General features: G+C 44.7%; 2 protein-coding genes and 1 pseudogene across 3 annotated transcripts; 2 read left to right on the forward strand and 1 right to left on the reverse strand.

The window, feature by feature from the left end:
* Positions 1–114: 114 nt before the first annotated feature.
* Positions 115–8,584, reverse strand: sars2 (seryl-tRNA synthetase 2, mitochondrial). Of its 2 annotated transcripts, XM_071360446.1 has the most exons (16): positions 8,266–8,583; positions 7,725–7,820; positions 7,580–7,609; positions 7,334–7,474; positions 7,026–7,080; positions 6,858–6,921; positions 2,709–2,814; positions 2,362–2,409; positions 1,970–2,078; positions 1,775–1,820; positions 1,572–1,659; positions 1,340–1,452; positions 1,019–1,112; positions 771–863; positions 569–634; positions 115–449 (listed from the first exon to the last, which is right to left on the reverse strand). In XM_071360446.1, exons 1-16 carry the CDS (start codon positions 8,533–8,535, stop codon positions 309–311), a joined length of 1,560 nt encoding a protein of 519 aa, XP_071216547.1. In that variant the 5' UTR covers positions 8,536–8,583; the 3' UTR covers positions 115–308. The 2 variants fall into 2 exon arrangements, with proteins under 2 accessions (XP_071216547.1, XP_071216548.1); XM_071360447.1 differs by lacking the exon at positions 7,725–7,820 and having other exon boundaries at positions 8,266–8,584.
* A 186-nt stretch (positions 8,585–8,770) lies between these two features.
* Positions 8,771–17,972, forward strand: LOC139549737 (kelch-like protein 12). The gene is made up of 5 exons (XM_071360445.1): positions 8,771–9,304; positions 11,329–11,482; positions 14,788–14,866; positions 15,058–15,285; positions 15,466–17,972. The coding sequence occupies exons 1-5, from the start codon at positions 9,299–9,301 to the stop codon at positions 16,946–16,948; spliced, it is 1,950 nt and encodes a 649-aa protein (XP_071216546.1). The 5' UTR covers positions 8,771–9,298; the 3' UTR covers positions 16,949–17,972.
* Positions 17,973–18,688: 716 nt separating this feature from the next.
* On the forward strand, positions 18,689–27,449 carry LOC139549002 (sodium/glucose cotransporter 2-like; annotated as a pseudogene).
* Positions 27,450–27,874: the final 425 nt, after the last annotated feature.

Consider the following 27,874-nt stretch of genomic DNA (forward strand, 5'->3'; position numbering starts at 1 on the left):
AATAAAAGCGTCTAGATTTGTTAGAGCGGAACTGTGTTCTCTGAAAGTAGCTTACTGTGTGGTTGCAGATCCTGAATTGTTTTAATGATCAACATGAGTTGTGAGAAAATTACATTTTTGTTTAATTTAATACCGTTTAATTTTTTTGCAGACAAGAACAGGACAGTTTATGATACAGTGTCATCGTGACACACATTCACAAACAGTATGACATGAATATATTTACACGGCAGAGCAACACAGAATAAGTAAACACGCAGATGGAAAAGGGTTCAGTTCTCCTGATGTAAGTGTGTTGGTGCATGATGTCATCTGGGCTTTGGGACAGGGCGGGGCATGCGATTGGGCTGGTTTGGTCCGATGTATTTCAAAGGAATGTATTTGGGCTTTTCAATCACCTCCAACCCCAGGAAGGGCTGCAAGGCACGAGGCACTAACACCGTCCCTTCCTGAAAATTGACATGTGAGTGAGATATAGAGAGTAGCATGTTATCAGAGACACTTGTTTTCATGATGGGTGAATGGATTCATCAATAGTATTGGGGATACAGTCGGCGTTCTCTCTTACCTTGGTCTGATGAGTCTCCAGTATAGCAATGATAGTACGGGGAATAGCACACGCTGTGGCATTCACCTAGACCAGAACACAAAGAATTAGACATTTTCTAATTAGAAAAAACTTAAATGGTTAATCTGTTCTTGTATTACATTTAGTGCATCAGAAATACTGAATCTCACAACATACAGAATATCCCCCTTCCTGGTCTCACCGTATGAGCATAGTGTAGGCTACCATCCTCCCCCTCATATAGGATATTGAGGCGTCTGCTTTGGTAGTCTGTACAGTTAGACCCGCTGGAGATCTAAGGCAAGCCAATGGAGAAACAAAAACATCAAGCCTGGATAACAAAACCGACCCCAATGCTCTGACAGAGCAATAATGATAAATTATTTTCAAACAAAAACAATATTCATCCAGGATATGATTAACCAATCATAGTTGTGCCATCAATCCCACCTCGCCATAGCTGTCCCTCCCTGGCATCCAGGCCTCAATGTCGTACTTCCTGTGTGCTGGGCGACCTAGCTCCTGGGTGGGCATGTCCAGTACTCTACAGGTAGAGAGAACGCAGCGGTTACAGAAACACTCTTGCTAGGGTTTAATGAGTAAAATCAATACTGTGTGTGAGTATTTGCACAAATAACATATTTATAGGTAAATATATGGCTATGGTGTGTACAAATGGCAAAATACACTGTAGTGTATGACTCAAAGCATAAGCTATGCATCTATCCAGCCACATTGAGTGTATGTAGAGAGCCAGAGAGGAGCACTGACCTATAGTGGAGCTCCAGGGAGGAGAAGATCTCCTTCTGCAGGGACAGGAACTCCTCCAGCATCTGAGAGCTCTCCTCCCCAGTCTCATCTGCAGTCACACCAAACATCTCCACCTGGACAGACACACGAGCAGAGGATGAGAACACAAGGGTACTTTAACACCATGCATCAAATATGGCAGACAACATGGTCCTTGGTTGATTCTATAAGATTTGGCTTTGTTTCCTATTACCTTGTTGAAGTGATGTACTCTGTAAAGGCCCCAAGTCTCTCTGCCTGTGTCCGTCTCAGCCCTGTAACATGTGCTACTGCACACAGACCTACAATGGAAAAACCAGTCCATTCAGCTAATAAAAACACATAGGGGGTACATGTATATGTTACACTGGATTGTCAGCAAACCAAACGTACAGTATTACAAATAAAGTGCCTCACCTGACAGGAAGGTCCTTCCAGTTAACAGCATGGTCCATAAAATAACCTAGAAGAGAAAAGGACACTTTCTGGTTACAGCAACAACGGCACACTAGTATATCATTAAGGTTTTTCCACGGCCTGTCCATTCTCACCCACACAGATGACCTCACCCCACGACCTCCCCATCACAGCCTAACTCATACATGGCCTCACCTGCTATGCCCACCTCCCCTGTGCCAGCCAGGTTGAGGTCAGGGAAGCAGGCGGGGTCCAGAGAGTACACCTGAGACCTGTGGGCATGGGGCTGCATTCCACAACCCTCCTGTGTGTATGAGAGAGGACGACAGAGAGAGTGAGAGAGTCTCCGGAGAAAGAAAGAGAGAACGTGTCAGTTTGGAGAAATGTTACTTGTGAAAACTGGCTCACTACTAGGTACACACATCTACTAGGTACACACATCTACTAGGTACACACATCTACTAGGTACACACATCGCACCTTAATCTCTGAATGCGTTACTCTCTTTTTCCAGTTTGAATATTGTTATGGATTCATGTCTGCAGTGCATACTGTAGTGTAAATGAAGGATAGAGTCAGATACTCACAAATACAGCCCCCTTCAGCATGTCTGGCACAACCATAGGTATAAACCCCTGAGAGAGAAGGAAAAAAACGGATTTGCTTTCAAAGTAGGGAGACATGTATTTATTCATCACTGCTACAGTTGTTATGATATATATATAGTGCTATTTCTATAGTTATTTTATTATCATTTTCATTATTTTATTTCACTTAGTCCTGCATGTTGGAGCTCGAAACCCTGCAATCACACCTGCAACCTTGTACATGTGACTATTAAACACTCAGAATCTGAAATGATAATCACACATTTTGCAGATATACTGATCTATTCTCCCTAATAACACAGTCGAACAAAGGGTATCTTACACACCCGCTGCTGCAGTGTTTCTAGGGCGAAGTTCTGTAGAGCAGACTGGAGTCTGGCCCCCGCTCCCCTTAGATAGTATGACCTATGACCTGAGACATGGGCAAGACGCCTGCAGAGAGAAGATCGGAGTAAACCACATGATTTAACCTTTATTTAACTAGGTAAGTCAGTTAAGAACAAATTCTTATTTACAATGACGGCCTACCGGGGAACAGTGGGTTAACTGCCTTGTTCAAGGGCAGAACAAAATATTTTTACATTGTCAGCTCGGGGATTCGATCCAGCAACATTTACGGTTACTGGCTCAACGCTCTAACCACTAGGAATATTTTAGATGACTAAAGTTCATATTTAATTTAGACAATGTTAAGCATATTTGGAGTTTCTGTAATACACATGATTTCCAGTCTTCTATTTGTTACACTGAAGGTGCAGGTTGATGGTCACTAAACTTGAAGCTAAATGTTCTGAATTACTTGATACTGATTGATGACGCGAGACTGGAGATACAAGGACCGAGGATGCTGATTAGTATTGTATTCTGTGAAACAGTGCGATTCTGTAGCAGCTGACAAAGTCACTGCCTTTTGTTTTGACCTCCTAAAAGCCTCTCAGGCTGGTGTTTACAGAACAGTTGTCTGCTGATGAGGATATAAGGACCTTCTCAGTGCAGGCCAGTTAGACATTTTCTCTGCTTCTGTGCTGGAGGTGTCTCCCTGCTGCAACTTGTAATAAACCGGATAGATTTTTTATTGACTTTACCAACGACTGCTCCCCTTTTTGTTCACCTGGAAATTACAGAGGGTGAGAGTTGGTAATTAAGTAAAAAAATATATACAGTGGGGAGAACAAGTATTTGATACACTGCCGATTTTACAGGTTTTCCAACTTACAAAGCATGTAGAGGTCTGTAATTTTTATCATAGGTACACTTCAACTGTGAGAGACGGAATCTAAAACAAAAATCCAGAAAATCACATTGTATGATTTTTAAGTAATTAATTTGCATTTTATTGCATGACATAAGTATTTGATACATCAGAAAAGCAGAACTTAATATTTGGTACAGAAACCTTTGTTTGCAATTACAAAGATCATACGTTTCCTGTAGTTATTGACCAGGTTTGCACACACTGCAGCAGGGATTTTGGCCCACTCCTCCATACAGACCTTCTCCAGATCCTTCAGGTTTCGGGGCTGTCGCTGGGCAATACGGACTTTCAGCTCCCTCCAAAGATTTTCTATTGGGTTCAGGTCTGGAGACTGGCTAGGCCACTCCAGGACCTTGAGATGCTTCTTACGGAGCCACTCCTTAGTTGCCCTGGCTGTGTGTTTCGGGTCGTTGTCATGCTGGAAGATCCAGCCACGACCCATCTTCAATGCTCTTACTGAGGGAAGGAGGTTTTTGGCCAAGATCTCGCGATACATGGCCCCATCCATCCTCCCCTCAATATGGTGCAGTCGTCCTGTCCCCTTTGCAGAAAAGCATCCCCAAAGAATGATGTTTCCACCTCCATGCTTCACGGTTGGGAGGGTGTTCTTGGGGTTGTACTCAACCTTCTTCTTCCTCCAAACACGGCGAGTGGAGTTTAGACCAAAAAGCTCTATTTTTGTCTCATCAGACCACATGACCTTCTCCCATTCCTCCTCTGGATCATCCAGATGGTCATTGGCAAACTTCAGATGGGCCTGGAAATGCGCTGGCTTGAGCAGGGGGACCTTGCATGCGCTGCAGGATTTCAATCCATGACGGTGTAGTGTGTTACTAATGGTTTTCTTTGAGACTGTGGTCCCAGCTCTCTTCAGGTCATTGACCAGGTCCTGCCGTGTAGTTATGGGCTGATCCCTCACCTTTCTCATGATCATTGATGCCCCACGAGGTGAGATCTTGCATGGAGCCCCAGACCGAGGGTGGTTGACCGTCATCTTCAACTTCTTCCATTTTCTAATAATTGCGCCAACAGTTGTTGCCTTCTCACCAAGCTGCTTGCCTATTGTCCTGTAGCCCATCCCAGCCTTGTGCAGGTCTACAATTTTATCCCTGATGTCCTTACACAGCTCTCTGGTCTTGGCCATTGTGGAGAGATTGGAGTCTGTTTGATTGAGTGTGTGTACAGGTGTCTTTTATACAGGTAACAAGTTTAAACAGGTGCAGTTAATACAGGTAATGAGTGGAGAACAGGAGGGCTTCTTAAAGAAAAACTAACAGGTCTGTGAGAGCCGGAATTCTTACTGGTTGGTAGGTGATCAAATACTTATGTCATGCAATAAAATGCAAATTAATTACTTAAAAATCATACAATGTGATTTTTTGGATTTTTGTTTTAGATTCCGTCTCTCACAGTTGAAGTGTACCTATGATAAAAATTACAGACCTCTAGATGCTTTGTAAGTAGGAAAACCTTCAAAATCGGCAGTGTATCAAATACTTGTTCTCCCCACTGTATATATAAAGATAAGACATTAATCTCAAGGGGAAATTAGAAACAAAAGATTGTTAATCTGAAAATCTAGCAAAGACCCTGGCCACCTGCTGTAGAAAAAAAAAAAATCTAGACAAAGAAACAACTCATACAATATTAAGCACCCATTTACTAATGACAAGCCCTAGGCTTGGCCTCCAACTGCTCTTAAATACAAGTAAAACTAAATGCATGCTCTTCAACCGATCGCTGCCTGCTCCTGCCCGCCTGTCCAACATCACTACTTTGGACGGCTCTGACTTAGAATATGTGGACAACTACAAATACCTAGGTGTCTGGTTAGACTGTAAACTCTCCTTCCAGACTCACATCAAACATCTCCAATCCAAAGTCAAATCTAGAATTGGCTTCCTATTCCGCAACAAAGCATCCTTTACTCATGCTGCCAAACATACCCTTGTAAAACTGACCATCCTACCAATCCTCGACTTCGGTGATGTCATTTACAAAATAGCCTCCAAAACCCTACTCAATAAATTGGATGCAGTCTATCACAGTGCCATCCGTTTTGTCACCAAAGCCCCATATACTACCCACCACTGCGACCTGTACACTCTCGTTGGCTGGCCCTCGCTTCATACTCGTCGCCAAACCCACTGGTTCCAGGTCATCTACAAGACCCTGCTAGGTAAAGTCCCCCCTTATCTCAGCTCGCTGGTCACCATAGCAGCACCTACCTGTAGCACGCGCTCCAGCAGGTATATCTCTCTAGTCACCCCCAAAACCAATTCTTCCTTTGGACGCCTCTCCTTCCAGTTCTCTGCTGCCAATGACTGGAACGAACTACAAAAATCTCTGAAACTGGAAACACTTATCTCCCTCACTAGCTTTAAGCACCAGCTGTCAGAGCAGCTCATAGATTACTGCACCTGTACATAACCCATCTACAATTTAGCCCAAACAACTACCTCTTTACCTACTGTATTTATTTATTAATTTATTTTGCTCCTTTGCACCCCATCATCTCTGTCTCTACTTTGCACTTTCTTCCACTGCAAACCAACCATTCCAGTGTTTTTTAGTTTTTATTTTACTTGCTGTGTTGTATTCACTTCGCCTCCATGGCCTTTTTATATTTTTATTTATTTATACATATATTTGTTTGCCTTCACCTCCCTTATCTCACCTCACTTGCTCTCATTGTATATAGACTTATTTTTTTCACTGTATTATTGACTATATGTTTGTCTTACTCCATGTGTAACTATGTGTTGTTGTATGTGTCAAACTGCTTTGCTTTATCTTGGCCAGGTCGCAATTGTAAATGAGAACGTGTTCTCAATTTGCCTACCTGGTTAAATAAAGGTTAAAAAAAAAAAAAAAGGTTACATATTGTTAACAACAATACCAGAGGATAACGCTGGTGAGCCCCTGTTGTTTGGCTGCACTGTTGATGAGGTTTAGTTATGTGTTCACCGGTACGCCTTTGCCAAGAATACTGGGACTGAAGGATCAACTGATCAAAATGAACAGAGAGATAGTATTGAGGAACAACGAGAGAGAGAGCGAGAGAAGAAATGTTGATATAAAGAGAAAGACATGAAGAGAAAAAAAGATGATAAACAGTGAGGAGAGAGAGTAAGCAGAGTGACATGAAGAGACAGGGGTATAGAGAGAGCGACACGAGGAAGAGAGAACAAAAGCCAGAGAGCAGACCAGTGTGCCTAACCTCTGTCTGATAAGACCAAGCTCCTCCCCGATCTCTAGGTGTCTCCTGGGTTTGAAGTCAAACTCTGATGAAAAAGGTCAGAGACAACTGCATATCAAATACTGCCCTACTTTGTACGTCGATGAGATCATGAGGACAGCATGTAATTGTATTGTTCCGCCTCCTCACCTGGCTTCTGTCCAACCAGCTCCACCACTCTCGCTTGGCTCTCATCTCCAATTGGCTGAAAGAGGGAGATGGCGGGGGGGGGGGGGGGGGGGGGGGTGAAAATTAAACTAGTTCCAAACTATAGATTTTTTCAGATATGCAAAAAAATGTCTTCCAATAGTTGAAAGTCTGCTCTGCATAGGTCTCTCTCAGAATGATTCTCTAACAACATATATTTGCCTCACACCTGTGTGTGTGTGTGTGTGTGTGTGTGTGTGTGTGTGTGTGTGTGTGTGTGTGTGTGTGTGTGTGTGTGTGTGTGTTCTCACCACATCGGGGTGTGTGGTGTTGGGCAGCCTCAGGGCTCGGCCATAGTGCTCCTCCTCCAGCTCACTCTCTCGGGGGTAAAGCTGGCTCAGCCGATGACGGATCTCCCGACCCTCCTTCGTAGCCTCCTTGAACTCAGGAATCTGAACAAAATAAGGAGCTACTTACTCCAAAAGGGTATTCTCTCTGTTCAGCCTTGATGTTAAGTGCAAATACCATAAGGCCACAGCAGGCAAGGCAGAACTTACATTAGATAGGGCTTTCTTGTCATTCTGATCCTATGAAGAGAAGGGAAATGTTTATCACAATAATTCCACAAAATAATATCTCATCATAACATTATTATTTTTTTGAAGCACAGGTATTGGTATCATTGCCAACATATCAACTGACCACAAGAGCCCGAACTCTATGACTGATCACTTTCTTCTGCTTCTCCAGCTGTGAGATTTCCTTTCGCACTGCCTCAAGTTGCTGCCAAACACACACCTGCAGCACACACTTACATCAGAAACACACCCCTAAAATAGGCCAATAGAGATCAGGCAATGTGCTTGATACTAATGCAGTAGGCTACACCGCCTGCATGTACTTCAAGGCTTTAAGGAATACCTAGGATAGGATAAAGTAATCCTTCTAACCCCCCCCCCCCCTAAAAGAGTTAGATGCACTATTGTAAAGTGGTTGTTCCACTGGATATCATAAGGTGAATGCACCAATTTGTAAGTTGCTCTGGATAAGAGCGTCTGCTAAATGACTTAAATGTAAAAGGAAAATGACACACAGCATATGAAAGCACAGAGGCAATCTCTCTTGCACATCAAATACACTTTAATGACTTGATGGTCAAGAGAGCATGCAAAGTGCATGTGACTAGGCTACATCTACAGTATTCAACATGGTGTGGTGAGATGGTATATACAGAAAAGCTTACGATCTCCCTGACATCTGCTCCCCGTAGGTCCCCTTTCCGAGTCTCCACATTGGCAATGACTTTGTCAGTCTCCTCGCACACAAGTCGCATGTCCAAGTCTGGCTTGTCACTGTAGCCATCGCGGACATGTTCGTACAGACTACTTCGCACCTCATGTGTGGAGCGGCTGGGGGTAAATACGTTTGTCCCCTGCCTTGTAAAGTGTCTTGAAACAGGTTTTAAGACATTCAATGTGCCAAGCCGAACAGCAATGCCAATGCAAGTCGCCATGTTTCAACGCGGAAGTAGGTTGGTACATAGAGGCGGAACCAAATAAGACAACCAATTAATAAAAATTCTATGAACAATATTTGTAACAAATGTAATGTACTGACTGTGTGTTTATAAAGTCGAAAAACATAAAATATTGCTTACATTTGCTTTAGTTATAAAATAAGGAGCACGAGCGAGTTCAAAACTAAACGTCACATCCGTGCACTGGTTCAAAGGTTAGCCAATGAGACTAGCGGAACCATTGCATTGCGGTAATGCGGTTCAGAGAGGGAGACGAGTGAATTGTGCGGCCGACAACAGTCAGGCAGGTCTCCGGGACAAGAAAAACAGTATTTTATGTTTTTTTTTACATCCGTAATGTGTTTGAGTTGTTTGTGTTTTATGCCATGATTGACTAATTCCCCTGATAAGACAGAAAGGGACGCTTTGGCGGATGATTTTTAGAGAGCTGCATTCAGCAGTTGCTAACATACGTTAGCTAGCCGCCGCCGGGCGGTCTGTTGTTATAGCCTGCATGGTGGTTCTGAGAACCATGAGCCGTGCTGCACCCCACACTGGAGGCCGTACTCACTCAAACCAGGACAGGCAAGGCGGATCGGAGGGTGGGACACACGGATGTCAACTGTCAGCTTCCCTTTTTGACTGACTACAGACAATCGGGCCTAAAGGAGAAGGTACTAACAGTAACTGTCTGGCCCCTGGTGACATCCACACAATCAGAGCCCAGGACAGGACCACCAAGTAGGGTAGTCTCCCCTTAATGAAGGTAACGTCAACAACATTATTGTCATTTTGTGTCACTTCCTGAATGTACCCTGTTGATTTTCCCAATAAGAGAGAGGATTAGGGAATGGTACCTTAGAGCTTTGCAAGACATTCATTCAGCCTTTAGCTCAGAGTTGGATACGATTCATTAAGGACTTAGAAGTTGATCTTGACCATAACCCTCTAATTACTCTTAGATAGATTACCTAGATCTATCTACTAGAGGTCGACCGATTATGATTTTTCAACGCCGATACCGATTATTGGAAGACCAAAAAAGCCGATACCGATTAATCGGCCAATTTTTATTTATTTATTTGTAATAATGACAATTACAACAATACTGAATGAACACTTATTTTAACTTAATATAATACATCAATAAAATCAATTTAGCCTCAAATAAATAATGAAACATGTTCAATTTGGTTTAAATAATGCAAAAACTAAGTGTTGGAGAAGAAAGTAAAAGTGCAATATGTGCCATGTAAGAAAGCTAACGTTTAAGTTCCTTGCTCAGAACATGAAAACATATGAAAGCTGGTGGTTCCTTTTAACATGAGTCTTCAATATTCCCAGGTAAGAAGTTTTAGGTTGAGGTTATTAAAGGAATTATAGGACTATTTCTCTCTATACCATTTGTATTTCATTAACCTTTGACTATTGGATGTTCTTATAGGCACTTTAGTATTGCCAGTGTAACAGTATAGCTTCCATCCCTCTCCTCGCTCCTACCTGGGCTCGAACCAGGAACACAACGACAACAGCCACCCTCGAAGCAGCGTTACCCATGCAGAGCAAGGGGAATAACTACTCCAAATCTCAGAGCGAGTGACGTTTGAAACGCTATTAGAGCGCATCCCGCTAACTAGCTAGCCATTTCACATCGGTTACACCAGCCTAATCTCTGGAGTTGATAGGCTTGAAGCACAGCGAAGAGCTTCTGGCAAAACGCAGGAAAGTGCTGTTTGAATGAATGCTTACGAGCGTGCTGCTGCCTACCACCGCTCACTCAAACTGCTCTATCAAATCATAGACTTAGTTATAACATAATAACAAACAGAAATACGAGCCTTAGGTCATTAATATGGTCGAATCCGGAAACTATCATCTCGAAAACAAGACGTTTATTCTTTCAGTGAAATACGGAACCGTTCCGTATTTTATCTAACGGGTGGCATCCATAAGTCTAAATATTCCTGTTACATTGCACAACCATCAATGTTATGTCATAATTACGTAAAATTCTGGCAAATTAGGCGGCCCAAACCGTTGCATATACACTGACTGCGTGCAATGAACGCAAGAGAAGTGACACAATTTCACCTGGTTAATATTGCCTGCTAACCTGGATTTCTTTTAGCTAAATATGCAGGTTTAAAAATATATACTTCTGTGTATTGATTTTAAGAAAGGAATTGATGTTTATGGTTAGGTACACATTGCAGCAACGATACGCACCTCATCGATTATATGCAACGCAGGACACGCTAGATAACTACACATGGTTGATGATATTACTAGTTTAACTAGTGATTATGATTGATTGTTTTTTATAAGATAAGTTTAATGCTAGCTAGCAACTTACCTTGGCTTCTACTGCATTCGCGTAACAGGCAGGCTCCTCGTGGAGTGCAATGTAATCAGGTGGTTAGAGCGTTGGACTAGTTAACTGTAAGGTTGCAAGATTGAATTCCCCGAGCTGACAAGGTAAAAATCTGTCGTTCTGCCCCTGAAAGAGGCAGTTAACCCACCGTTCCTAGGCCGTCATTGAAAATAAGAATGTGTTCTTAACTGACTTGCCTAGTTAAATAAAGGTGTAAAAAAAAATCGGCCAAATCGGTGTCCAAAAATACCCGAATTAATCGGCCATTCCGATTAATCGGTCGACCTCTACTATCTACATCAAATTGTAATTATAACTGGCCACCATCTTGTGTATCTGGCTCCTTGACAGAAATGTTTTTTGTTGTTAAAGGTTCCTGATATTCCTGTTTATCTATGTTAACTCTTGACTATTTCCAGATGAGTGCAGTCCGTGGAGGAACAATCACCTGGCGGCCACAGCCCTGGCAGGACGGTGATAGTGGGGGTGGGGAGCCCCTTTCGGACAGCGACTCCGAAGAAGAGGACTTTCCCGACGACAGCACCACTCCTTTAGGAGACTACGTAACACATGGTATGGTAGAATGGGAACGTCCAAATGATTGCATCAGTCATGTTACTCAGAGAGCTCATCATGTGCTGCCTATATACAGTGGGGAGAACAAGTATTTGATACACTGCCGATTTTGCCGATTTTCCTACTTACAAAGCATGTAGAGGTCTGTAATTTTTATCATAGGTACACTTCAACTGTGAGAGACGGAATCTAAAACAAAAATCCCGAAAATCACATTGTATGATTTTTAAGTAATTAATTCGCATTTTATTGCATGACATAAGTATTTGATACATCAGAAAAGCAGAACTTAATATTTGGTACAGAATCCTTTGTTTGCAATTACAGAGATCATACGTTTCCTGTAGTTCTTGACCAGGTTTGCACACACTGCAGCAGGGATTTTGGCCCACTCCTCCATACAGACCTTCTCCAGATCCTTCAGGTTTCGGGGCTGTCGCTGGGCAATACGGACTTTCAGCTCCCTCCAAAGATTTTCTATTGGGTTCAGGTCTGGAGACTGGCTAGGCCACTCCAGGACCTTGAGATACTTCTTACGGAGCCACTCCTTAGTTGCCCTGGCTGTGTGTTTCGGGTCGTTGTCATGCTGGAAGACCCAGCCACGACCCATCATCAATGCTCTTACTGAGGGAAGGAGGTTGTTGGTTAAGATCTCGCAATACATGGCCCCATCCATCCTCCCCTCAATACGGTGCAGTCGTCCTGTCCCCTTTGCAGAAAAGCATCCCCAAAGAATGATGTTTCCACCTCCATGCTTCACGGTTGGGATGGTGTTCTTGGGGTTGTACTCATCCTTCTTCTTCCTCCAAACACGGCGAGTGGAGTTTAGACCAAAAAGCTCTATTTTTGAATCATCAGACCACATGACCTTCTCCCATTCCTCCTCTGGATCATCCAGATGGTCATTGGCAAACTTCAGACGGGCCTGGACATGCGCCTGCTTGAGCAGGGGGACCTTGTGTGCGCTGCAGGATTTTAATCCATGACGGCGTAGTGTGTTACTAATGGTTTTCTTTGAGACTGTGGTCCCAGCTCTCTTCAGGTCATTGACCAGGTCCTGCCGTGTAGTTCTGGGCTGATCCCTCACCTTCCTCATGATCATTGATGCCCCACGAGGTGAGATCTTGCATGGAGCCCCAGACCGAGGGTGATTGACCATCATCTTGAACTTCTTCTATTTTCTTCTATTTTCTAATAATTGCGCCAACAGTTGTTGCCTTCTCACCAAGCTGCTTGCCTATTGTCCTGTAGCCCATCCCAGCCTTGTGCAGGTCTACAATTTTATCCCTGATGTCCTTACACAGCTCTCTGGTCTTGGCCATTGTGGAGAGGTTGGAGTCTGTTTGATTGAGTGTGTGGACAGGTGTCTTTTATACAGGTAACGAGTTCAAACAGGTGCAGTTAATACAGGTAATGAGTGGAGAACAGGAGGGCTTCTTAAAGAAAAACTAACAGGTCTGTGAGAGCCGGAATTCTTACTGGTTGGTAGGTGATCAAATACTTATGTCATGCAATAAAATGCAAATGAATTACTTAAAAATCATACAATGTGATTTTCTGGATTTTTGTTTTAGATTCCGTCTCTCACAGTTGAAGTGTACCTATGATAAAAATTACAGACCTCTACATGCTTTGTAAGTAGGAAAACCTGCAAAATCGGCAGTGTATCAAATACTTGTTCTCCCCACTGTATGTGTGTGTACCTGTCAAAAGTTTGGACACACCTACTCATTCAAAGGTTTTTCTTTATTTTTACTATTTTCTACATTGTAGAATAATAGTGAAGACATCAACAATATGAAATAACACACATGGAATCATGTAGTAACCAAAAAAGTGTTAAACAAATCAAAATATATTTGAGATTCTTCAAAGTAGCCACCCTTTGCCTTGATGTCAGCTTTGCACACTCTTGGCATTCTCTCAACCAGCTTCATGAGGAATGCTTTTCCAACAGTCTTGAAGGAGTTCCCACATATGCTGAGCACATGTTGGCTGCTTTTCCTTCACTATGTGGTCCAACTCATCTCCACCTATCTCAATTGGGTTGAGGTCGGGTGATTGTGGAGGCCAGGTCATCTGATGCAGCACCATCACTCTCCTACACAGCCTGGGTGTGTTTTGGGTCATTGTCCTGTTGAAAAACAAATGATAGTCCCACTAAGTGCAAACCAGGTTGGGATGGCGTATCGCTGCAGATTGCTGTGGTAGCCATACTGGTTAAGTGTGTCTTGAATTCTAAATAAATCTCAGACAGTGTCACCATTAAAGCACCCCCACATCATCACACCACCTGCTCCATGCTTCACGTTGGGAACCACACATGCGGAGATCATCCGTTCACCTACTCTGCGTCTCACAAAGACACGGCGGTTGGAACCAAAAATCAAACATTTGGGCTCATCAGACCAAAGGACAGATTTCCACCGGTCTAATGTCCATTACTCATGTTTCTTGGCCCAAGCAAGTCTCTTCTTATTGGTGTCCTTTAAGTAGTGATTTCTTTGCAACAATTCGACCATGAAGGCCAGATTCACACAGTCTCCTCTGAACAGTTGATGTTGAAATGTGTCTGTTACTTGAACTCTGTGAAGCATTTATTTAGACTGCAATCTGAGGTGCAGTTAATTGTAATTTATTTATCCTCTGCAGCAGAGGTAACTCTGGGTCTTTCTTGTGGTGGTCCTCATGAGAGACAGTTTCATTAGCGCTTGACGGGTTTTTGCGACTGCACTTGAAGAAACTTTAAAAGTTCTTGAAATTTTCCGTATTGACTGACCTTCATGTCTTAAATTAATGATGGACTGTCGTTTCTCTTAGCTTATTTGAGCTGTTCTTGCCATAATATGGACTTGGTCTTTTACCAAATAGGGCTATCTTCTGTTTACCACCCCTACCTTTACCTTTACCTTGTCACAACACAACTGATTGGCTCAAACGCATTAAGAAAAAATAAATTCCACAAATAAACTTTTAACAGGGCACACCTGTTAATTGAAATGCATTCCAGGGGACTACCTCATGAAGCTGGTTGAGAGAATGCCAATAGTATGCAAAGCTGTCATCAAAGCAAAGGGTGGCTACACTGAAGAATCGAAAATATATTTAGATTTGTTTAACCCTTTTTTTGTTACTACATGATTCCGTATGTGTTATTTCATAGTTTTGATGTCTTCACTATTATTCCACAATGTAGAAAATAGTAAAAATAATGGAAAAACCCTTGAATGAGTAGGTGTGTCAACTTTTGAATGGTACTGTAAGTCTCATTCGCCTTACTTTTTACTTCTTCTCTCCCTCAGGCTTGAAGCAGCTACTGGATGCTCAGCAGCTGTGTGATGTCACTCTGTTAGTGGAGGGGAAGAGGTTTATGTGTCACAGGTGGGGTCAATGACCTTCTCTCAATTCTAGTGTACTACATCCAGACAGTGCATGTTGCTACACACACAGGAATATGTTACACACACTTAGATGCCTACTGCTGTTTCAGTACTCTAGTCTCTTGCAGTTCATTGTAGTCACACCCTATCTCACCCTTATGTGAATGACGTCGTGCTTCTGCCTCTCTTCAGAGTCCTCTTGGCAGCGGTCAGCCCGTATTTCCGTGCCATGTTCACTAGCCCGTTGGTGGAGTCCCGCCTCACTGAGATTCGATTGGAGGAGGTGACGCCGTCAGTCATGGAGACTGTCATCCAGTTTGTCTACACTGGGGAGGCGGGGCTCTGCCTGGACACGGCCGAGGACCTGTTTGTGGCGGCCAATCGGCTTCAAGTGATGCCTCTGCAGGACCTGTGCTCCAGGTAACTATATAGTCAGTGCTGCCTGATATAGATGCGTTGTATTTTCCCCGGTCCAGAATGCTGCTCATACTCCTAAGCATATGCAGTTCAGTAACTGCCACAGAGTTTTGATAGCATTTTAAAAAGCCATCTTTCTTTTATTGTCTGGTTTTCCATCCTCAAACATCTGTGTGTCTGTAGGTTCCTGTTTGAACACCTGTCTGTGGACAACTGCCTGGGCATGTACTCTCTGGCCCGCTCCCACCACGACCAGCTGCTCCTGAGGGCCTCTCTGAGGCTGGTGGCCCAGCACTTCCCACGCGTGGCCCGCCAGAAGGACTTCCTGCTGCTGGACCCAGGTACCCTGGGCAGCCTGCTGGGCTCTGACCGCCTGGGCATAGACTCTGAGGCAGAGGTTTATGACGCGGCTCGTCGCTGGGCCGAGCACCAGCCCCTGGACCGTTACAGCCACATGCCGGCCCTGCTCCACCACCTCCGCCCCGGCCTGCTGTCCCTGGAGGAGAGCCAGCGGCTGAGCCAGGAGCTGGGCCCTGCGGCGGCCGGGGAGGGCCTGGGGGGCCCGCTGAGGCCCCGGGAAGGCATGTTCGAGAAGAAGATAGTGTGTGTGGACCTAAAGCCACGGGAGGACGAGTCGCTGAACGAGAGAGACTTCACGGTGGACTGCTTTGACCCACGCACAGGAAAATGGGAGAAGCTGGCTGCCCTGGGCTCTCTGCTGTGCCCAGGTTGCACGGCCATTGGGGGGCGGCTGTTCGTAGCGGGGGGCATTCTGCGGGGGGGCACGGTGTCCACGGAGGTCCATGAGTATGACTCTGTGTTGGATCGCTGGCAGGAGCGGTCGCCCATGGTGCAGCCCCGGGCCATGCTGGGTCTGCTGGGCTGTGGGGAGTCACTCTACGCCCTGGGGGGCTGCAACAGAGGAGCCATGCTGGACTCCTGTGAGATCCTGGACCTGGCCTCTCTCCAGTGGGGCCCCGGGCCCCGTCTGCCCCTGCCACTGCGCTCCTTTGCCTGTGCCGCTCTGCGCGGCCGCATCTACCTGCTGGGCGGCACCACGCTGGAGCAGAACCGGGCGGTGGTGCACGCTGGCGTGCTCATCTACCACACCCTGACTGACTCGTGGACCCGCGTGGGACTGGACTCTGGCGCCACCTGCCTGGCCGGGGGGGTGGCGGTGCGGGGAGGGGTCTGTGCCATTGGAGGCTACATGAGGGACGCCACGAAGTTTATAGATGGAAACTACACCCATCTGGAACCTCTAGAAGCCACGGGGCGGGTGCTGTTCTTCAGGGAGGGCCGGGGCACAGGGGTGGAAAGGGAGGTGACAGGGGCGGTGGTGTCTGAGAGGGGCGGGGGCGGGGGGAGTGACCGAGCCCCCAGTCCGGTGGTTTTCCCGGGGTTGCCCAGGCGGATTGCTGCCGGGGGCGTAGCCAGGTGGAAACGCAGGATATACGTCCTGGGCGGGGAGAACGGCTCCCGTTTCTATGACAGTGTGTACTGTTGGAAGCCTGGCTGGCGCAGCTGGGTCCAGAGACGGGAGAAACTACCCGGAGACACGGGGGGAGTCAGCCAATTTGGCTGTACCACCCTCAAGTTCCCCAAGAAACACATCCTGTCCCGGCTGAGATTGGCTCGGGAGGACCGCAATCCTGATGATGACTAGCCACAGCCGGACTAATGAGCTGTGGCTAAGACCAGCATTCATGGGGTTTCAGTAATGAAATGTTATCAACTTTTTACACTTGAGACAGTGGGGGGGAAGGGGACTCTCATCTGAATGTAACCACCGTATGCCACAATAACACTAAAGTTCTTCACAAAAATGATTTGAATGCATTTAAATGGTTTGAAACTTGTCTGCCTGTTGAACACACATCCTCAGCCTTCTATAGGAATTTAACGACTGCATAGGACTATGTTTTGGATGACTGGCTGCGAATGCTTATTGAATTGTTTTATTTCTGCCTTTTCTATTCCAGACATTCTGAAATTCACTAAAGCATCCCATGTATGTAACTTTAGTCTTTCACTTTTCAATGATTCCAGGGCCATGTTCATTAGGCACGAAACGGAAGAAAATGAACTGAAACAGGGAAGGACAACCTACCAGGACTTGTCCAATAACCTAAACATTCATTTTCATTTTCCATTGCAACATGTTTTGTAATGTTTTTTTGATTTAATGCTCTAATAAACATGACCTAGATTTCAGTCACTTGTTATTTTTGGTCAGTTTCTCTTCATCGCTATTCACCCAAACACTTATCCTCCTCCAATCAGATATAGTGTTATCATCTGAGGGGATAATGTGGTTTCGTAATCATTATTGTCGCCAAATGATGTTTTATTTAATTTTCAGATGCATGGGTTACTTACCGCAAGAGCAGGCAGATCCGCCAGAATACCTGACACCTATTTGTTTTATTTTGGATTTTAGTTGAACACGCCCCTTTGGTCTATAGAGCTGTGTGAAGATATTCGGAGTTTAAATGTGTGTGTGTGTTGGGGTGTGAATGTTGGATTATGGTATGTAACCATAATCCCCCCCCCCCCCCCCCAATCCCTCACACCCCTTAAGAGAAACATCACCTGACTGATGTAATCTGATGTATGTTTTTGAACTGAAAGTCAAATTGATAATTTGATGACAGTTATGCTATCAAAAGATTAAAGGAATGTTTTCTTAAGATTTTTGGGATTATTCTCCTGTTTTACAATTTTCCTCTGGGCTACGACAACAGGTCCATGTGTCCGTTTGTCCTTCTGTCATTTTGCATATGTTACTAAAAGAGAAGAAATCATAAACCAGATTTACATTAGAATGGACGGTCTTGTAGTCACTCATGCACGCACACATCTCGTAGTCTCCCTCAACACATTTCCAGCAGGGTGGGGGTGAAACCATTGGTCAGAGACCGACAGGACAGCGGATCTGGTCTTTGTTTGTGCTTTAGGCATATTTTGGGTCACGATAAACCAAAGGTTAACACCTGTAACATTCATTTAATTTAGTTACCGATATAATTTGCACACGGAAGAGAAAATCAAATTTGTTTGACATGTTACGATAGGTTGAACTGAACTAATGGAGTTTATTTTACTAGAACTGAACCGTGTGTGTACTGTAAGTGAACATTGAAGAGGCTAGGCGTTAATTATTACTGTCATTAATAAACCTCTGAATCAGCCCCCTTTTCTGGCGACCAAAAGGTCTTCCTGACCAACCACTCTGACCATTCTCTCCTCCTTCACCTTCTCTTATGCCTTATCGGCTGTTAGAATGTGAACCCTCTAGTTAATAGACACTAGTATTATCATTATCCTTTGCTCCAAGTCTTGGACTGATATCCCTTGGTTTGACATTATTACGGCCGTTGACGCCTTTCTTCCTTTTTGTTGAGAAATGGAGAATCCCTCGTCTGAAACCACACCAGAGAAGGGGACCATTAATAATCTAGCTGATATCTTGGTCATCATCGGCTACTTCATTCTGGTCATTGGAGTGGGCGTCTGGGTTAGTAGTACACCTATCTGTATCTGTCTACAGGTCTGTAGCCTACATAAACCCACAAGACCAGCATTTACCTCTTTTCATTCTGAAAAAGAAACGTCCCTTTTTCAGAACCCTGTCTTTCAAAGATAATTTGTAAAAATCCAAATAACTTCACAGATCTTCATTGTAAAGGGTTTAAACACTGTTTCCCATGCTTGTTCAATGAACCATAAACAATTAATGAACATGCACCTGGGAAACGGTCGTTAAGACACTAACAGCTTACAGACGGTAGGCAGTTAAGGTCACAGTTATGAGAACTTAGGACACTAAAGAGGCCTTTATACTGACTCCAAAAAACACCAGAAAAAGATGCCCAGGGTCCCTGCTCATCTGCGTGAACGTGCCTTAGGCATGCTGCAAGGAGGCATGAGGACTGCAGATGTGGCCAGGGCAATAAATTGCAATGTCCGTACTGTGAGACGCCTAAGACAGCGCTACAGGGAGACAGCTGATCTTCCTCCCAGTGGCAGAACACGTGTAACAACACCTGCAAAGGATCGGTACACCCGAACATCACACCTGCGGGACAGGTACAGGATGGCAACAACAACTGCCCGAGTTACAACAGGAACGCACAATCCCTCCATCAGTGCTCAGACTGTCCACAATAGGCTGAGAGAGGCTGAACTGAGGGCTTGTAGGCCTGTTGTAAGGCAGGTCCTCACCAGACATCACCGGCAACAAGGTCACCTATGGTCACAAACCCACCGTCGCTGGACCAGACAGGACTGGCAAAAGGTGCTCTTCACTGACGAGTCACGGTTTTGTCTCACCAGGGGTGATGGTCGGATTCGCGTTTATCGTCGAAGAAATGAGCGTTACACCGAGGCCTGTACTCTGGAGCAGGATCAATTTGGAGGTGGAGGGTCCGTCATGGTCTGGGGCGGTGTGTCACAGCATCATCGGACTGAGCTTGTTGTCATTGCAGGCAATCTCAACGCTGTGCGTTACAGGGAAGACATCCTCCTCCCTCATGTGGTACCTTCCCTGCAGGCTCATCCTGACATGACCCTCCAGCATGACAATGCCACCAGCCATACAGCTCGTTCTGTGCGTATGTTCTGGAATGGCCAGCGAAGAGCCCGGACCTCAATCCCATTGAGCACATCTGGGACCTGTTGGATCAGAGGGTGAGGGCTAGGGCCATTCCCCCCAGAAATGTCCGGGAACTTGCAGGTGCCTTGGTGGAAGAGTGGGGTAACATCTCACAGCAAGAACTGGCAACTCTGGTGCAATCCATGAGGAGGAGATGCACTGCAGTACTTAATGCAGCTGGTGGCCACACCAGATACTGACTGTTACATTTGATTTTGACCCCTCCTTTGTTTAGGGACACATTATTCAATTTCTGTTAGTCACATGTCTGTGGAACTTGTTCAGTTTATGTCTCAGTTGTTGAATCTTGTTATGTTCATTCAAATATTTACACATGTTAAGTTTGCTGAAAATAAACGCAGTTGACAGTGAGAGGACATTTCATTTTTTGCTGAGTTTAGTTTTGAATCTACATAGTTTGAAATTATAGCTGATTCTCTCCATGTGTAATTTATCATAATGATGTCTTATGTCAAACTGGGTATTTGTATAGCTCTATTTATTGACATTTACAATTACAATACAGTAGAGTAGGCATACAGTGGGGAGAACAAGTATTTGATACACTGACAATTTTGCGGGTTTTCCTACTTACAAAGCATGTAGAGGTCTGTAATTTTTATCATAGGTACACTTCAACTGTGAGAGAAGGAATCTAAAACAAAAATCCAGAAAATCACATTGTATGATTTTTAAGTAATTAATTTGCATTTTATTGCATGACATAAGTATTTGATACATCAGAAAAGCAGAACTGAATATTTGGTACAGAAACCTTAGTTTGCAATTACAGAGATCATACGTTTCCTGTAGTTCTTGACCAGGTTTGCACACACTGCAGCAGGGATTTTGGCCCACTCCTCCATACAGACCTTCTCCAGATCCTTCAGGTTTCGGGGCTGTCGCTGGGCAATACGGACTTTCGGCTCCCTCCAAAGATTTTCTATTGGGTTCAGGTCTGGAGACTGGCTAGGCCACTCCAGGACCTTGAGATGCTTCTTACGGAGCCACTCCTTAGTTGCCCTGGCTGTGTGTTTCGGGTCGTTGTCATGCTGGAAGACCCAGCCACGACCCATCTTCAATGCTCTTACTGAGGGAAGGAGGTTGTTGGTCAAGATCTCGCGATACATGGCCCCATCCATCCTCCCCTCAATACGGTGCAGTCGTCCTGTCCCCTTTGCAGAAAAGCATCCCCAAAGAATGATGTTTCCACCTCCATGCTTCACGGTTGGGATGGTGTTCTTGGGGTTGTACTCATCCTTCTATTCCTCCAAACACGGCGAGTGGAGTTTAGAGCAAAAAGCTCTATTTTTGTCTCATCAGACCACATGACCTTCTCCCATTCCTCCTCTGGATCATCCAGATGGTCATTGGCAAACTTCAGACGGGCCTGGACATGCGCTGGCTTGAGCAGGGGGACCTTGCGTGCGCTGCAGGATTTTAATCCATGACGGCGTAGTGTGTTACTAATGGTTTTCTTTGAGACTGTGGTCCCAGCTCTCTTCAGGTCATTGACCAGGTCCTGCCGTGTAGTTCTGGGCTGATCCCTCACATTCCTCATGATCATTGATGCCCCACGAGGTGAGATCTTGCATGGAGCCCCAGACCGAGGGTGATTGACCGTCATCTTGAACTTCTTCCATTTTCTAATAATTGTGCCAACAGTTGTTGCCTTCTCACCAAGCTGCTTGGCTATTGTCCTGTAGCCCATCCCAGCCTTGTACAGGTCTACAATTTATCCCTGATGTCCTTACACAGCTCTCTGGTCTTGGCCATTGTGGAGAGGTTGGAGTCTGTTTGATTGAGTGTGTGGACAGGTGTCTTTTATACAGGTAACGAGTTCAAACAGGTGCAGTTAATACAGGTAATGAGTGGAGAACAGGAGGGCTTCTTAAAGAAAAACTAACAGGTCTGTGAGAGCCGGAATTCTTACTGGTTGGTAGGTGATCAAATACTTATGTCATGCAATAAAATGCAAATTAATTACTTAAAAATCATACAATGTGATTTTCTGGATTTTTGTTTTAGATTCCGTCTCTCACAGTTGAAGTGTACCTATGATAAAAATGACAGACCTCTACATGCTTTGTAAGTAGGAAAACCTGCAAAATCGGCAGTGTATCAAATACTTGTTCTCCCCACTGTACGTAGGTAAACCACTGCTTAGGGCTTACATCCAGGGAATGTCCTGTCTTCCAGTCTATGTTTCAGACCAATCGTGGCACTGTGGGAGGGTACTTTTTGACAGGACTATGACTTGGTGGCCAGTGAGTTCAACTTCATCTTTAACCTCTTTGCCAACTCCTGTATTTGAACCCTTATTGACCTGTATTTCAGCTAACCCTTTGGGACTCTGCTTCCACTAGTTTTTGCAGTCACCTTTCTTGTCTTGCCCAGTCCCATTGTATACATTACAGCCTGTATGTGAGTTAAAGGACAGTACCACTCCAAAATAATTTTTTGATCTTTGTTTCATTAGTCCCAAAATGTTTTGCATGTCAGCAGACAAGTTTTCAAGAGCTAGGATTTTCAAGAAGCAATGTGTCACATGCCACATCATCACGACGATGTGTTTTTCCTTTAACAGTTCTCCCCCGTCTCTCTCTCTCTAGGTTGGAGCGTCACTGTTTGCCAGTCATTTTGGTAGTGGTCGCTTTGTGGGCCTTGCTGGTACCGGAGCAGCCGGTGGAATTGCTGTGGGGGGATTTGCGTGGAATGTAAGTATAATTTGACGCCTAAAAAGATGTTATGACATGTTATTACAGGGTTTCGAGTACACAACACAGTGACAATACTTTCTAATATGTGCTGATCAGGAAATTGAGAATCTTCTGACATTGGAGCCCTCTCTCTACCCAGGCCTTGTTTATTGTGCTCCTATTGGGCTGGCTGTTTGTCCCTGTCTACCTCACAGCGGGGGTAAGTTACACAAGACCATGATAACATGGCATACTGGAGAGATTTGTGTCCATTTGTAATTTCTGCATTTCTTGTTGCTTAGGTAATTACAATGCCTCAGTACCTGAAGAAGAGGTTTGGGGGAACCCGGATCAGTTTGTACCTCTCCGTCATTTCTCTGTTCCTCTACATCTTCACCAAGATCTCTGTAGGACAGGGCTCCCCAACCCTGTTCCTGGAGAGCTACCGTCGTGTAGGTTTTCGCTCCAACCTTAATCTAGTGCACCTGATTCTAATTATTAGCTGGTTGATGGGTTAGTTACAACTGGAGTTACAGCAAAAACCCACAGGAGGATGGCTCTCCAGGAACAGGGTTGGAGAGCCCTGGTCTGGGACAACAATATGTGGCACTGTTTGTAACATGCTATAAACGTCCCCCACAGTCCTTTATCATGACATTTTCTTCAATATTGATAGTATCTGTGGTATTTCTAAGTCTCCTGAGTTCTGTACGTTTGATTGAGGTATGAAAGGCATTGCGATATAAACATACCCGTGGACCAGTCTGACTGTCTCCTCATCTCTCTCTCCGGGTGAACATGTTCTCTGGGGCTGTGTTCATGCAGCAGGCTCTAGGCTGGAACATCTATGTGGCTGTGATAGCCCTCCTCTCCATCACAGCTCTGTACACAGTCACAGGTAACATCTGTTTGATCAAATTATACACAAAACGCTTTCATTACTTGTTGTAGAAAAGGCAGTCCACGATTAAAGAGAGGTCATGTTTGGAAAAGATTAACCATAGGAAAAAACAGGGCCTTAAGCATTTTGTCTGTTACCCTCGACCCACAAGCACAGCTGATTCTACTTGTCAACTTATCATCAAACCCTTGACAAGTTGAATCAGGTGTTTTTGTCCAGGGCTACAACAAAAATGTATGCTGTTGGGGGTACTCGAGGACTGGAGTTTGGAAACACTGTCCTAGATAAGGAGTTCCCAAACTCGGTCCTGGGGCCCCCCCTGTGTGCACACATTGGGTTGGGTTTTGAGTTTGCAAGAAAGGCGTTTCACTGTATGTGACATTATAACTTGAAATGTGTTCATCTGTAATGACCTGTTTTGCTCACTAGGGGGCCTAGCTGCTCTGATGTACACAGACACCGTCCATACATTCGTCATCTTCGCTGGCGCCTTCAGCCTCACAGGTTTCAGTAAGTTTAGAATCCTGTGTCCAGAGTGCCACACATTCCATCTTGTTGACTCCACTTGTTTCTCAACGCATGACGGAGTAACAAGAAATGGAGATGTTTCTTTATCGGTTCTTTATCCTTTTATCTACTGTACTTTTTGTTTATGCATACATGTGTATAGATGACGTAATGTATAATAACTGATACCAATGATGTATAGATGATGTTATGTATTATAGATAGTGTACGTCCAAATGAAATACTGTACCATGTTTTGACTATGACTGCATTTAGTGTCTCAACTCTATTTGAGTGGTCCACAATGTGACTTTTAAAATGTGTATTTTGTATAGTCAACTATTCTATCATTGTGGAGTGACACTTTAATAAATATTTTTAACTCATGACTCAACTGGTCATGAGGAATTAGTTGCTGTGTCTAGTGGATCTGTTAGTGCAACCCTTCCTTACTCCCTCTCTCACTCACTCACTCCCTCCTTCATCCAACCTCCCTCTCGCATCCACCACCACCTTTAGTAAACCACTTCCTTGATCCAGCCTCACTGTAGACCCACTATAACGGTGCCTTGCAAAAGTATTCATCCCCCTTGGCGTTTTAACTATTTTGTTGCTTTATAACCTGTAATTTAAATGGATTTCTATTTGGATTTCATGTAATGGACATACACAAAATAGTCAAAATTGGTGAAGTAAAATGAAAAAAAGAACTTGTCTCATAAAATGTAAAAAAAAAAAAAAAAACGGAAAAGTGGGGCGTGCATATGTACAGTTGAAGTCGGAAGTTTACATACACTTAGGTTGGCGTCATTAAACACGTTTTTCAACCACTCCACAAATTTCTTGTTAACAAACTATAGTTTTGGAAAGTCAGGTAGGACATCTACTTTGTGCATGACACAAGTCATTTTTCCAACAATTGTTTACAGACAGATTATTTCACTTATAATTCACTGTATCACAATTCCAGTGGGTCAGAAGTTTAAGTTGAAGTTGAAGTCTAAGTTGACTGTTCCTTTAAACAGCTTGGAAAATTCCAGAAAATGATGTCATGGCTTTAGAAGCTTCTGATAGGCTAATTGACATAATTTGAGTCAATTGGAGGTGTACCTGTGGATGTATTTCAAGGCCTACCTTCAAACTCAGTGCGTCTTTGCTTGACATCATAAGAAAATCAAAAGAAATCAGCCATGACCTCAGAAAATAAATTTGTAGACCTCCACAAGTCTGGTTCATCCTTGGGAGCAATTTCCAAATGCCTGAAGGTACCATGTTCATCTGTACAAACAATAGTACGCAAGTATAAACACCATGGGGCCACGCAACCGTCATACCGCTCAGGAAGGAGACGAGTTCTGTCTTCTAGAGATGAACGTACTTTGGTGTGAAAAGTGCAAATCAATCCCAGAACAACAGCAAAGGACCTTGTGAAGATGCTGGAAGAAACAGGTACACAAGTATCTATCTATATGCACAGTAAAATGAGTCCTATATCACCATAACCTGAAAGGCCGCTCAGCAAGGAAGAAGCCACTGCTCCAAAAGACTACGGTTTGCAACTGCACATGGGGACAAAGATCGTACTTTTTGGAGGAATGTCCTCTGGTCTGATGGAACAAAAATAGAACTGTTTGGCCATAATGACCATCGTTATGTTTGGAGGAAAAAGGGGGATGCTTGCAAGCCGAAGAACCCCATCCCAACCGTGAAGCACGGGGGTGGCAGCATCATGTTGTGTGGTTGCTTTGCTGCTCATGATGCCATCTATAAAATAGTACAGGTTAGCACTGCCCTCCACGTACCAGTCCCTGGAGCACCAGCTCTACAACATCTCCCCCCAGTGCTTCACCCCCGAAGACGACGCCTTCCAGCTGCTTAGGGACCCCGTGACCGGGGACCTGCCCTGGCCGGGGGTCCTCTTTGGCATCGCCATCGTGGGCGGCTGGTATTGGTGCACCGACCAGGTAAATAAGCTCATAGGAACACAGTGGATGGAATTCATATGTGCGTTTATTTCATATTGCATTTACTGTAGATGGCCCATTCAAAACTGTGATTAGATTTGAGTTGGCCCATTGCTGACTGAATCTAATTTGAATGTGTTACATAATGTTGATGTCTGCTCTGCTCATTCTGTTGCTATGGTGAGAGATACTTAAATTAGATGGATGTGAAACAACATGGATCAGATGGAAAGATTGAATCGTTGGTTGAGTTGATCTGGGATCTTCCCCCATGTCTGTGTATAGGTGATCATGCAGCGCTGCCTGGCGGCCCGCAGTCTGACCCATGTGAAGGCGGCTGCATCATGTGTGGATACCTGAAACTGCTCCCCATGTTCCTTATGGTGTTCCCTGGAATGACCAGCCGCATGTTCTTCCCAGGTGAGTTCCCAAAATATGACATCATAGGATTGACAGAGTTGAGTGGAGAGTTTGATCTTTTAGGTTCATTAACAGGGAAGCAAGCACACAGCAAAAAAATAAATAAATTATAAACAGTTTGTCAAACTTTTGATGCCTTTTTCTTTTACCCTGAAGGGGGGGGGGGTGTTCCGTCTATTTTCCTCCTGTCATTATGGGCTCCATGGTAACAGAGCCTGTCTTCTCTCTCTGTTGACAGATGAGGTGGGTTGTGTGGTGCCAGAAGTGTGTGGGACGGAGGTGGGCTGCTCCAACATCGCCTACCCCGAACTGGTGGTCTCTGTGATGCCCAATGGTGAGAAGTCTCTCTCTGCTGAACTAGTTGCTCAGATCTGGGTGACACTTTTACTGTATAATTGTTATTTTTACACATAATTTACTGCGTGCAGTTGTGTGTCTGGCTACCAAGGTTTTTAGCTCTCCCATCATCTTACCTTAATCTTCCTCCCCCCCCTTTCCCCCAGGTCTGAGGGGCCTGATGCTGGCGGTCATGCTGGCGGCCCTGATGAGCTCCCTGGCTTCCATCTTCAACAGCAGCAGTACCCTGTTCACCATGGACCCGCTTCAGACTGCAGACCAGAGAGAGCGAGCTCATGATCGTTGGCAGGTCTGGGCCTTTTTTCACTTGGTTTAAATAGGAAAACTTGGTTTATGTAGAAAAGTTCAGCTCTCCCAGACCATTTGCTGGAGTAGGTCAATATAACGTATGCTCCAATAAAATGGCTGCCTCACTCCGTCTCGCCCTCTGAGTGTGGGTCCTCGTCATCGTATCGGCTGGATCCCTGTGGTCCAGGCGGCCCAGAGCGGTCAGCTGTTTGACTACATTCAATCAGTGACCAGCTACCTGGCCCCGCCCATCGACTTAGTCTTCTTCCTGGCTGTGTTTGTGAAGAGGGTCAATGAGCAGGTGAGGTCAGAGGGTGTGTTTTCTAGTTACAAAGCAAATTGTTGTGAGATGACATAGGCTACATCAACAATGCTTTCCCTATGTGTGTGAGAGACATCTGGGCCCGTATTCACAAGGCATCTGAAGGTAGTACTGCTGATCTCAGATTAGACCCCCCTTCATAAAACCTTGATCAAAAATGCCAAACTGATTCTCGATCAGCACTCCTACTCTGAGACAATGCAGGCCCAGACATACCACTGGATTAACTTTTCTTTCTTTGATTACTTTGGTACTAAATTTACATTTGTTTTTTTCAGGGGGCGTTTTGGGGCCTGATGTGGGGCCAGAGTTTTGGTTCCCCTCAGACTGCCCCACTCTGGTGTGTGGGGTCCATTACCTCTACTTCACTGTGCTCCTCTTCTTCTGCACCTCCATCCTGGTGCTGCTTGTCAGCTACTGTACACTGGCCATAGACAACAAACATGTGAGCGCTTGCATCAACACTGTTTTATCAAATGC

Source organism: Salvelinus alpinus, chromosome 22 (assembly GCF_045679555.1).
Source record: "Salvelinus alpinus chromosome 22, SLU_Salpinus.1, whole genome shotgun sequence".
Classification (NCBI taxonomy): domain Eukaryota; kingdom Metazoa; phylum Chordata; class Actinopteri; order Salmoniformes; family Salmonidae; genus Salvelinus; species Salvelinus alpinus.